The sequence below is a fragment of the Hemiscyllium ocellatum genome, chromosome 45 (assembly GCF_020745735.1).
Source record: "Hemiscyllium ocellatum isolate sHemOce1 chromosome 45, sHemOce1.pat.X.cur, whole genome shotgun sequence".
NCBI classification, from domain to species: Eukaryota; Metazoa; Chordata; class Chondrichthyes; order Orectolobiformes; family Hemiscylliidae; genus Hemiscyllium; species Hemiscyllium ocellatum.
In genome coordinates, this window is record NC_083445.1 from 16616600 (window position 1) to 16629975 (window position 13376).

Here is a 13376-nt window from a genome sequence, read left to right on the forward strand (position 1 = left end):
CAGTAAGAGACTCCCTGACTCCTTTTATCCTTCCAAATCCTAACATAGGGATATGGAATAGTACTAAAGTATTTACATGACTCTTTTGGTTATTACGTATCCGCACCTGCTACTTCTTTATGGACTTCCTCCAATAAATCCATGATATCTTTTCCAATTGCTACAATGGTAAGGAATGGCGGTGCACTTATGTAAAAGTGCCTAAAGTTATCCCCTGTGCTTTGATAAAATGTATCAGTCATCACTGCTTCCCTGAAGGACCTCGCACCTCAGGTGTATGCCTTATGGAGGAATGTGTCTATTACCACTGATATTCAAACCCTTTGCTGGGTGGGTAACAACCTTCATTATGAGACCTCTAATAGCACTAATATTTTTCCAATTATTGGATGGGTAGAACCACTCTGGGATGTTGACCACGTTCCTTATCAAGAGACCCACCTCAAGAGACTAAATGATTTTCAGCCTTTACGTTTGGGACCAAACTTTGTAATCAAGGATTAGCCAGGTATTCCAGGAAGTCACAAAGATAGACCTGCTTCTGATTTGGGAGGTCTCTCCATTTACCTGGATTTTTTTTCAGTTATAAGAAAGCATTTAACTACCTTGTCCTGAATAGAGCAAGTATTCCTCGTGCCGTAGCTGTAGGTACACTCTTTCCAACTCCTGTTCCCTGTCCAATTACCTGGCAATGAGATCATAATTCCCTTTTTAAACATGAGGTTTCTCCTTACTTCTGTGCAGAATGGAAGAATCCAAACGCCATATCAAGAAGTAAAACACACTTATTGTCTTATGCAGCTCTTAGCATTCTCTCATTAGGAGGATCTTCAGGAATTATTAGTCATCAAAACCATAATTATCTCATTTGTGGACTCACGATTTTGTGAAATGAGACAACTGCTGCCTCAATAGAAGTTAGGGGCATGCTTTCAAAATTGCGCCTATTTGCCCAACAAAACCGATTACATACTTGTAAAGGAAGGTGGATTTTACGCTATAGTTATTGGGGTCACTGATCTTATTGAAAACATTACTAGACATATTGATAATCTTTGCACTTTTGTCAACCAAATAAAGGGAGGTACGGGATGGGGAGATTGGGGTTTTGGCATATGGTACAACTGGCTAATTAATATGGCGATGCATGGTGCTATTGTTTTAATTGGTCTTTTTGGTATTGCTATAGTTAAGTGTATTATTGCTAAAATATTAACTTGTATTGACAATATTGGTTCCACCCAGAAAATGCTTCTTCACCTAACTCATGATGAGGAAGCAGCATTGCCTGCCCTTGACTCCCCTTTAGAAGAAAAGGAAACATGGCAGTCTTTTGCTGCCATCAAATTGGAATAATTTGATCTATGCCTTTATCGTGTGGTCATAGAATGACCAAAGTGGGGAATAAGGATGTAAATTTGAATTTAGGCAACAAGTATATGCAGATTTTTATTAACCACAAAATGGTTTCTCAATTTAAAAGAATACTATAAAATGGCTGAGAATAGTGATTGAACCCTGTGAACCTGTACTGCTGATTTTCAGAATTAAGCTGAAATTCAAACATAAGAGGACAATAGAGTTTTCATAAAATGAATACTGACACATTAATTGATGATTTGAACTAACCTTGAACTGATACACGGCATGACAATTTACGTAAAAATAAGATTTCTTTTCCAAGGAATACCATTGGATTAGCCTGTTTTCAATCATATTACAGTTGATTGGACTTTTCTTGTAATTAAGAACCCTTTCCCAGGAAATATCATTGGGTTAACTTGCTGTAAATCATGTCACCTTATTATATGTGATTGGTCTTTCTTGTAATTAAGGCTGTACTATCCCTTTAAAAAAAACATAAATAATGTGCAATTTTCAAATGTAATTGTGCAACTTCACCACGGAACACAGAAGCTTTAACCTCTGTGTTGCTGGTTAGAATTGCGCAAAGGTATCTTAATTCAATAAACTAATTACCCTTGCTTTTTGAACAGACCGTATTTGTTGATTCTTTTGACCGATCGCCAACCAAGAGGCCCATCTGAGGGGTTATAAATTTTCAGACTAGTTAAATTAGAAGGTACCTTCACCACCCTTCTTAAATGAACTCAAAAAGAACCCATTTATCACAAACAAAATTTAATACTAAAGCATTGTAAAACTAGTTAGCATCTACATTATAAATTGTCATTAGAACTTTCCCGACTCATCCCTGACAAACATATTCACGTGACTCAAAGTAACTACAAACTCTGCAGTGATGATATTGACAAAGACACAACAACTGAAAGAGCAGTCTTGTTGATCAATGGTCACTGATACAAAGGAGAAAGTTTGATGAACTTCCTCAGAAACGATAATTTTTTTGGATGGAACAAATTCTGCGAAAACAGCAAACCGATGGTGAATTCTTTGTACCAGGCTTTGATTTGGATGGAAATCCAGTTTGAGATAGGTCTTTGAATAAAGATGACAGTTTATCTTTTTTTTAGGTTTGGCAAAAGTAGCCAACATATTGAAAAATGGAACTTGATGAAAAAAGATTCCTAAATTTGTGCAGGAGAGAAGGAGTGAGAGAGCTTTTTGATTTGCATATAGCTGCTATTCCTTTACCAAGTGCCCGCTGTGTTGTTAGTCTCTCTCTGCCCTTCCCCTGATGTTCCACGCAGAAACCCAATGCAGCAAGGTTTGCTGGGTAATCACCAACTGCTAGAGTCTCCTCTCAATGGTGCTCCATCTCCTGGTTTTTTCACATAGTCCACAATAGAACTATATATTCCCATCAATACAGGTATGTCAATGAGGGAGAAACTCTCGGATCACTCTGAGAAGCATTCAACAATTCAAAGGATCTCAACTACATTTTTGCAATTTCTTGTGACATTGCTTGTAAGATTACATCATAGATTACAGTTATATCATGAATTACCTGCTTATGTTTATAATTTGTGTTCCTTTCACTGCCTGTGCAAAACTAAATTACAATATTGACTTGGGACAATATTGTCATTCATTCAGTGTTGCTGGGTCAAAAATCTGAAATATATCCAATTCACAGGCTGCAGCAATTCACAAAGGTACTTCACCCCAACCTTCTGCAGGGCAATTTGAAATGGGTATTAAATGCTCATCTAGCCAGTGACACACACATCCCAAGAATGCATAATAATAAAATACTGGCACATCTCCTGTCATCCCCTATGAGAGTACATGCTATGATCCCTTCAACTTCCAGTTTTGTTCTTCAGTCATTTTTTTCCTGTCGTGAAACAGAGGTTTTATGTTATTAATGCCACAAAAATATTCTGATTTTAATACTGTGAAATTATCCTGACTTCAATCATTTTTCTTGCTTTTGTAACTATGCTATTGACCTACGTCCTGGTGATCTGTCTTCAATTTCTGCAAAGCTATGTGCCATATACTTGATAGAAATTTGACTTGAACTCTCATCGTACAGGCAGAAGTCAGAATGTTTGCTGGATACTGAAGCTGTCCATGCCTGCATTCAGCAAGATCTGAGCAACATTTGGATTTCTACAAGGCACAAGTCAGGAATGTGAATGGAGTATACCCCACTTGCTTGGATGAGGGCAGCTCCAACCACGCTCAAAAAACTCAATACTATCCAGGAAAAAGTAGCCCATGTGTTTCCGCATTTACCACCTTCAACTGACATTTCTTTTCCCATCGATGTTAAGTGGCAGCAGTCTGTCCCATCTGCAATGTGACTGTGGCAACTCATCCAATGCTCCTCAAACAGCACCTTCCCAGTCTGTTAACTCTACTGTCTAGAACAAGAGGGGGAGCAGATACATAAGGACATCACCAACAGCATGCTCAAATATAAGCCATGCCCTACCCTGAGTTGGAATGATAGGAATTTAATCCGAATAAATGTGAGACGATGTATTTTGGGAGGTCTAATAAGGGAAGGACATAGACAATGAATGGTAGATCCTCAGAGAGTGGCAGGAGCAAAGGAAGCTTGGTGTACAAGTGCATTGATCCCTGAAAGTGAAGGTACAGCTAGACAGGCTGGTGAAGAAGGCATTCAGTAAGCTTACCTTCATTAGGTGGGATATAGAATATTTGAGCAAGGCCATAGATGACACACTCTCTGTAGTTGAAAGTGAGTACTGCAGATGCTGGAGATTAGAGTGGTGCTGGAAAAGCACAGCAGGTCAGGCAACATTCTCTGTAGTTTTGATCGTCTCACTTTTGGAAGATTGTGAAGGTATTGAAGAAGGTGCAGTAGAGATTGACCAGGATGTTGCCTGGGATGTAAAGTCTCAGTTATGATGAGAGACTGCATAGGCTGAGTTTGGTTTTCTTGGTGCAGAGGAGGCTGTGGAGGATCTGATTGAGTTATGCAAAATTATGAGAGACATAGATCGAATATTTTTTATAAATCTCTTTTACATTGCAGATGTGTCAAAGATGAAAGGGCATAGGTTTAAGGTGAAGAATGCATAATTGGAGGAGATTTCATACAGAATTTTTTCACCCAGAGAGTGAAAGAAGTCTGAAATGTGATGCCTGAGAGGATAGTGGAGGCAATAGTCTTGAAATGTTTAAGAAGCATCTGGATGACCACTTAAAATGCCAGGACATCATAGGCTATTGACCAAGTGCAGGTAAACAAGGATAGGCGGCTTGGTGTTTGTTGGTATGACATGGTTGGCCAAAGGCCCTATTTCTATGCCGCATGACTCTCTATGATATCACCACTTATTCTGTGAGGCCTGGTCAAAATCTAAGAACTCCTTCCTTAACTGTGTTGTGGATGTCATTACACTGAAAACTGCAGTGATTCAAAGCAGCTGACCTCCACGTCCTCAAAACATGCAGAGATGGAAAATAAAAACTGGTGTAGCCAGCAAACTTCACACTTGTGAAGATTTTATAAAGAAGTAGCCAGGGCTCATGTTCTTGGACATGGTTAAGTGGTTACCACTCCTATCTCCGTGTTTGAAAGGTTTCTCACACTCTAAGCTCAAAATTGTGAATGGACACTCACTGCAGTACCAGAAACAGTATTAAACTGAGGAACCATCTGTTCTCTAAGATGTGCATGAACAATTCCACAGAACTAATTTAAATAACAACCATGGAATTCTCTGTAATGTTCTGGAGAAGACTTCTCACTCAACCAGTACAGTGAACAGAAAATAGATTGTCTGATCAATTCCACTTTGTTGTTTGTGGGATCTTGCTATGCTTAAACTGTCTGCCTTGCTTTCCTGTTTTACAAAAGTGACATTTTATTGGCTGTGTATCATTCTTGGAGATTTCTTTTAATTCGTCCTTTGATGTCAGCATTTCATGTTGAGTGAGAATGTGCCATTCCTTCCTCATGACCCCTGAGAACCTGGCAGTGAGCTGCGTTCTTCAACTGCTGCAGTCCGTCTCATGTTGGTACACCCACAGTACTGTTAGGGACGCAGTTCCAGGGATTTGACTCAGTGATAATGAAGGAACATGAATATGTGTCCTAGTCAGGGCGATGAGTAGCTTGGAAGGAAATTTTCAGATGGTGGTCTTCCCTTACTGCTGCCCTTGATCAAGAGGGTGTTCAGAAGGGGTTATTGGAGCAGCCTTGGTGAACTACACACAGATCATCTTGGAGATGGTATTTATTGCTTTGCATTGTGTGGGAATTAATGTTGAATGTGGTGGTTGGGGTGCCAATCAAATGAGTTGCTTTTTTTCAGATGGTGTCAAATGTCTTGAGTTGTAGATTTGAGCTCCTTCAGTCAGGAGAGAAATGAGGAAGCTTTTCTGAAACAAAACATTATTATTCTGTTAAAAATCACACAACACCAGGTCATAGTCCAACAGGTTTAATTGGAAGCACTAGCTTTCTGAGCGAAGCTCCTTCATCAGGTGGTTGTCACCACCCGACGAAGAACAACCACCTGATGAAGGAGCGTCACTCCAAAAACTAGTGCTTCCAATTAAACCTGTTGGAGTATAACCTGGTGTTGTGTGATTTTTAACTTTGTACACCCCAGTCCAACACCGGCATCTCCAAATCATTACTATTCTGCTATTTCTCACAGAAAGTCCCCAGAATATCAGCCTGGGCCTCTGGATTATTTGTTGAGTACAGCATCACTATCCTTTCCTATTTAAGTAAATGTGCAGGAAAAACCCCTTCAGTTTGGGAGACTGGGATTCATTAACAAGATGTGTGCATGAGGTGGATACTGCAACAGTATTCAAGATTCAGTTTGATAAGTGGCTGAAGGGAATGGGGTTGAAAGGACATCAGTAAAAATGGATAAATGGGATTTGAACAATTTGCTGTCATGGAGGGTAAACGCTGACACAAATGTTTTGGGCTGAATTTCCCTAGTAACTGTTAGATATTTCACTGTTGGATGATTCCAGGATTACTGTGACAGACATGATGATTGTCTCCACGTTTTCATCTGTCACACAGCCAGTGAAGGAAAAGAAATTTCATCAGTCCTTTGAGACCTGCAAATTAAGATTATTAGGTTATTTGCCAGAATATTGATTGTTAAAATGATGGCTGTTATTATAAATACATATATATATATATATATTAGTTTTAGTATCTAATTATTACACATAAAAATGTATTTTTAAATTTTATTTTTGTAGAATGGCATGTGTGGAGGAAATGAAAACTAATGAATGTGGATGCAGTATTGAATAGTGCTATGGTAAGAAGATGGGAACTTTTGTCAAATTGTATTGTTACTGCTGAGATCTTAAGCTTGTCTGTGCATAAGAATGGAATCAAGATATGTGTGTGTGTGTGTGCGCGCATGTGTGTGTCTCTGTCTCTTCCCTACTTCCCTCACTCTCTCTCCCCCTCCACATGTGGTAATAAACCATGGGGTGTAAAAGTCTTGAAATACAGTGGCAAATTCATCGGGCATTACGTAAATATTTCAAGTTAATCACAGTGACATAAACAATTCCTGGTTGATCAAGAAAAGCCTGATCAGCTTAAGGTTATCATAACCTTGACATGAAGGAGTTAATTGGATTAAAGCAACAATAAAAAAAGGCCTTCTGATAAGATTCCCATGGGTGAGAAATCTTGAACACAGAATGAGAACAAACGAGAGAGAATCAGAGAAGAAGAATCCAAAAACCAAAATCTGCAAGTGAAGAAGGTATCATATACTCACTGTTCTGATATAACACAGGATGTTTATAGCTTGTGTTATACTCTAAATTACTGTGTGAGGTTAATGCTTGCTGTGTCCTGAAAACGTAATAAATTCGTTTGACTTCATCTCATTCAAATAGTCTCATGACTAAACATTTAGACAGTGCATTCCCATAACAATTAGGTATTCGAAGACTCCTCACTACCAGTAGCAACAAAATTAAAAAATTAGATTCTTATGGTTCTGTTCAGTGAGTTAGCCCTGATCCATGAAGCAACATAGGTGGACAGGAATTGGTCAGAAGAGAGCACGAGGAGAAAATGAGAACTGCAGATGCTGGAGATCAGAGTCGGAAAGCGTGGTGCTGGAAAAGCACAGCCCGTTAGGCAGCATTCGAGGAGCAGCAGAATCAACGTTTTAGGTATAAACCCTTCATCAGGAATGTTGGGTGGGGTTGGGGGTTGAAGTGGCTAAGTGTGCAGGTCACAGATTAGGAAGTTGCTTTCAAAGGAACAATGGTGGATTTCCACAGTGCATCTTATAAATGGGACACATTGTGACCACTGTGCATGTTTTGGGGAGGGAATGAGTGTTTAAGATCATAGATGGGATACAGATTATGTGGGCTGCTTTGCTTTGGATTGTGGGTGTGGTACACAGTCAGAGAAGCAGAGAGTTCCATCAAATTCCTGACTTGCACCTTGTACATATGGGCTCAGCTTTGGGTAGATAGGAGGTGCTATACTAGCTGCAGAATTTCCATCCTCTGAAATAACTTTAATCAGGCTTTGAATTAAAATTTGTGGTTGAGACATGCAAAGCTATCCAACCCACAAGCATCAACAGGTGCAAAGATGTATTGTAAGTTTTGTGTTCAGATGTTCAGGAAAACTGGCCAAATCTGACTTGACTATATTTGCGAAAGCTTTTCAAATGAAAATAAACCTCCTACTCACAGTAGGTTCATTTTATATTTACAGATACAGTCTGTAACACTTTGAGATTATAGAATGTTTAACAAACAAGGCAGAACTCATGAAATTGGTTGGAAACTAATAAACAGCTATTTTGAAGCTCTGTTTTACTTTGATGCCCAGTTATAACTTCGAACAAGATTTATCTATCAAAAAGATACTCGGCCGTATTGTCTGCCAACATGAAGGAAGGGGCTTGTTAATGTCTGAACATGGAGAAAGTGAGGACTGCAGATGCTGGAGATCAGAGCTTAAAAATGTGTTGCTGGAAAAGCGCAGCAGGTCAGGCAGCATCAAAGGAACAGGAGAACCGACATTTCGGGCATAAGAAGGGCTTATGTGTCGATTCTCCTGTTCCTTTGATACTGTCTGACCTGCTGCGCTTTTCCAGCAACACATTTTTAAGCTCCAATGACTGAACATGTTTCAGTTCAGCTGGGCCAAAAGGTAGCATGAAATGTGCAAGTGAATGATGTGGATGCATGACATCAGAATTTCCTTTCCTTGATGTGCAAAGAAACAGAGTATTTTGACAGGGTCCATTACATAAATTCTTTCTTTGATTCTCCAAACAATTTGAAAGATGGCAGTAAGTTAAGCTTACAGAGTCATAGAGTCAGACTCACACAGCACAAAAAGAATCTCCGGCCCAACCAGCCCATGCCTACTGCGTTTCAAAACTAAATTATTCCTACCTGCCTGCTCCTGACCCATACTCCTCCAAACTCTTCCTATTCATGTACTTATCCAATTGTATGTTAACACTATAATTGTATTCAAATTCAGCACTTCCTCAGGAAGTTCATTTCATACATGAATGACTCTCCATGTGGAAAATTTGTCCCTCGTATCTTTTTTAAATCTTTCTCCTCTCGCTTTAAAAATATGCCCCTGAGTTTTGAAATCCCCCAACCTAGGGAAAAGGCAACTAACATTAACTCTATCTATAACCTCATTATTTCATAAAGTTCTATAAGGTTGCCTCTCAACCTTCTGTGCTCCAGTGAAAAAAGTCCCAATCTATCCAACCTTTCTTTATAATTTCAACCTTCCATGCTCGGCAACATCCTGGTAAACCTCTCCTGAACGCTCACCAGCTTAATAATATCCTTCCTGTAACAGGGCAACCAGAACTGGACACATCATTCCAGAAGAGGCCTCACTAATGTTCTGTACAACATGACTTCCCAACTCCTGTACTCAATGACTGAGCAATGAAGGCAAGTGTACTAAATGCCTTTTTAACCACCCTGTCTACATGTCGCACAAGCTCCAAAGAATTATGAAATGTTTGTGCAACCCGGAAGGAAAGCTGATATTATATTTCGTAATAAAGATCCTCAAAGACATCTGTAACATTCATGAAGAATACAGGAAGTTTTAACAGATAGATGTTATCAAGGGAGTCTCTCATCTCATTGTTTAAATGAAGAATTATACACTGCATTGAACAATCGTAGTTTAAAGTGAATTTTGATCGTGTTGATGAAACATTTGGCCCATTTTGAAAAGAAAGCTATAAAAGTTGTTGCTGAAAGTTGTTCAATGTTTAACTCAGGTAACCTGGGAAACAAACGAAGCAGTCATTAGCAGATTGAAAGCTTATTGATAATTTTGTGTAACAAATTTATGAACGATGGGTGCCTTGTTAATGGGTATATCGTATTTTTCAAAACTAGTAAAGACAATGGTGCCTAATTTGAGCAGATATCTAAAAGAGACATGGGATTCAGTATTAACTTTATTTCTGTCCTCACTGATGCTACCAGACCTGTTGAGCTTCTCCAGCACTTTGTTATCATTTCAGATCTCCTGCATCTGTGATATTTTGATGATATTTGATTGCCTAAGTTGAGCTTTGACTGGTGTCTCAATGGACTGAAATTTATACTCTCCCACCAGCATGTTTATACGCAGGTTGTGAAAATGCCATGGCTGGCCACGCCCCACTCTCTCTTCCATCCTGACCTGTCTGCAGTTTTACAGTGGTTTGGGTGAGACCCAGGCCAGGCTGCCTTTTGGTCAGTTGAGATCCTTAAGTGGCCAATTAATTACTTCTTACAGGCTGCTTTCCCTCTTGTCTCAATGTTCAGGCTGGTTGGAAGAGATCATGAGAACAGGAAACCCTCATCTTGAGCTTGGTAAGCACCTCCCACCTCCTCCATCCCCCAACAAGGCTTGTCTCCTGTGGATAGGTCTTCTCCCTCCTTCCCCATTTCTTCTTCAAGATCCCCTGTCCCCACTCCCACGTCCAAACCTCCTCCCCCTCCCCGGCCTCACTTTCCTTCATTTGCGTGGTACCACTTATACTTACCTGGCCCTGACTTGGGGCCTAGGATCTTGGGGCTTTTTGTCGTTCCAATCTTGTCCAATGCTGAACTGCCAGCCAATCAGATTGAATCATCTAGTTTCTGGCCTATTGTCGGGGAGTCCCACCATTTGAAAATTCCTGCTTGATTATGTCTCCCAATTTTCATTGATGAAGGGCTTATGCTCGAAACATCAAATTCCTTATTCCTGAGATGCTGCCTGGCCTGCTGTGCTTTAACCAGCAACACATTTTCAGAACAATCAAAGGTCAATGGTTACATTTCATAGGCTGATTGATGGCAGTCAAGGCCTACTTACTGAGAAGACTGTCATTGGGTTGGCTTTGTCCTCTGAGAGCTCTGTGTCCATTGCCATACACTTGCTGGCGAAGGAGTTAGAATACGCTTCCCTCACCTGAAGACACAATGTAGCAGGTAGTCAGTGATCTGATCGTATCTAATTAAATGGAATTACTTTGAAATTCACTGAATCTGTGATGCTGACATATTACTAATACAGATCAGAGTTTCAACTGCCTTAAAAGTATCAAGAAGCTCATCCATCTTGCGGTACCCTCCCTGTCTGTCTCTTGCCTGTGTTGGCAGACTGCAGCTCTCTCAGTGTTGGAAGGCTTTCCATTGGCCTTGCAGCATTGGGAAATGGCTGCCTGTCCTCAATTCATTGAATCATAGAATCATAGCATCCCTATGACAATTGGTTTAGCTCAGCTGGTTGGATTGTTGGTTTATAAAACAGTCTGGTACCAACAGCATAGGTTCAATTTCCATCACCAGTTTGAGGTTACCATGTAGGACTCTCCTTCTTAACCTCTTCCCTTGGCTGACATCTGATGCCCCTCAGGTTAAATCATCATGCTGAGAGAGCAGTCCCTGTGGTTAGTCAAGACCATAACAACACAATACAAGAATTCCTATGGTGCAGAAGAGACCATTTGGCCCATTGAGTCTGCACCAACCCTCCAAAGCGTTACCCACGCATCTTTGCAATCCCACACTTTTACTTTTAGCATGGCTAATCCAACTGGATGGATGGTGGATCCAACTAATTGGATGGTGAGCAAGCCTTCCATTAATTAACTGGCCAATCTTACAAAAAATTGTGTCTGATGTTTATTCCTAACAGGGCATGGATTCAAGAACCATATTTGAACGCAGTGTAAGAATCCTGAGCCCAAAAGGAATAAACAACCCACGAGGGGACAATAATAGCTTTTATAATTCTGAGACCCTCTCTTAACACTGTGGGGCATTGGTTCAAATCCCATTGTGGTAACTGATTGAATTTGACTTCCATGACTTCAGAACCACCCAATGTGCTTGGGTTAGAGTGTAATTTTGATGTCTAGTCATTGTTGTAACCCTAGAAATATGGCAGCCAGTGTGCATACAGCAAACTTTCACAAGCAGCGATATGGGTTTGGACCGGGGATCTGTTTATATAATGTTGGTTTGGAGATAAAGATTAGCAAGAACACCAGCTCTTCTTTGATTGATAAACACAGGTCACCTTTTAAGGTCACCTTAGAAGACCAAGGGAATCTCTGTTTAACACCTCATCGCAAAAGAGGGTAAGATCAAAAATTTCATAAGAGTTTACCTGATTAGCTTAAGACAGTCACTGTGTGACCACACCACTGCTTACCTTGGGATTTAACATGCAGAGCAGGATAAAGATGAAAGTGCCTTGGAAACTGTTGATGATGGTGAATAAATAGGTCATTACACCGGGCTGTTCCTGAAACTGAAACAAACCAAAAATCCAAGTGCAGCCCAGGATAAACACCTGAGCAATGGCTTTGACTGTCAGCATCCTGCAACAGAGACAGAAGGAGATCAGTGAGAATACAAGGAGCCCGGAAACAAGGAGGGCACCAATAGATCAGATCAAAGCTCTGCAGCTCTGTAACATGCTGTTCTGAATGCATGTGGAGTGGAAGCAAATAATGGGAGAAGGAAGCTCCATGAGCATCCCTTCTCCATTGCATGTTGATTCGGCAATAATCGGCAGTGTTTTAGTGACAGAAAATATGTAATGAGATATTGTATGTTGTGATAATGTGATTTTACTCTAGAGTCACATGTAAAAATGTGAAACAAAGTAAGACATGCATTTTAATGTTCAATAATCAATTTAATATTCTATATACAGTGTGTTGGTGTCAGCAAACAAATCCTTGAAGTTATTCTGACTTTTACGAATGCACCCAAATAAACCCTTAAAGAACCATATGACCCAGAAGGAGGCCATTTGGATATTTCAACCTGTATTGGTTCTTTGAAACGCCAACCCACTTAGTCCCATGTCTCTTATCTTTCCCCATAATACTGCACTACATCAAAGTTTAGTGGATGCTGAGATACCGAATACATTTAAGGATGAGACGGACAGAATTTTAATTGTTCAGTAATGGAGGAGGCTTGAAGTGCTTTACATGGTCTGGTAAAATTCAATAATATTTTTGTCATACTAATCTTACCTTGTATTCCGAAGTTTAGACACTTGAGTGTTCTGTTTGGAAATTTCTCTTTTCAGTATCAAGAGTATTGTAAAGTACAGAGCCATGTTGATCTGTTGGAAGATTTCAGAAGATGTTGAATGATCGTCAACAAGTTTTTGTTGGAACATATGTGGAACTAGGTCTTTTAAATTCTTAAATTCGTGTGATTTGCCAAGTGATGTTCACCACTAGAAATGATGAAATTTCACACTGTTCGTCTTGGCACCATACTTATTGTAAATTTTTCCCCTGCCTGCTCTGAAATACCTAACTCTGAGGATACAGACAATGGCAATGGAGAGGGGAAGAAATGTGGGAGACCGTGGCTATGGATGGAGTGATATTGGGCAGAGATGGTATGGAGAAGAGAGGATTTGGAGAAGTGAGGACATAAAAGCAAAGCTGTGCAAATGAGACTGTGGA

At 40.0% G+C, this 13376-nt stretch overlaps 1 protein-coding gene across 1 annotated transcript in view; it reads right to left on the reverse strand.

The window, feature by feature from the left end:
* Positions 1 to 6425: 6425 nt before the first annotated feature.
* LOC132835878 (adhesion G protein-coupled receptor E1-like) overlaps positions 6426 to 13376 on the reverse strand; it is a 46083-nt gene continuing 39132 nt past the window's right edge. The window contains exons 9-12 of the mRNA XM_060854975.1: positions 12933 to 13024; positions 12098 to 12266; positions 10754 to 10849; positions 6426 to 6486 (exon numbers count right to left, since the gene is read on the reverse strand). Coding sequence (XP_060710958.1) covers positions 6472 to 6486; positions 10754 to 10849; positions 12098 to 12266; positions 12933 to 13024 — 372 coding nt within the window. The 3' untranslated portion in view covers positions 6426 to 6471. The remainder of the gene's footprint in view (positions 6487 to 10753; positions 10850 to 12097; positions 12267 to 12932; positions 13025 to 13376) is intronic.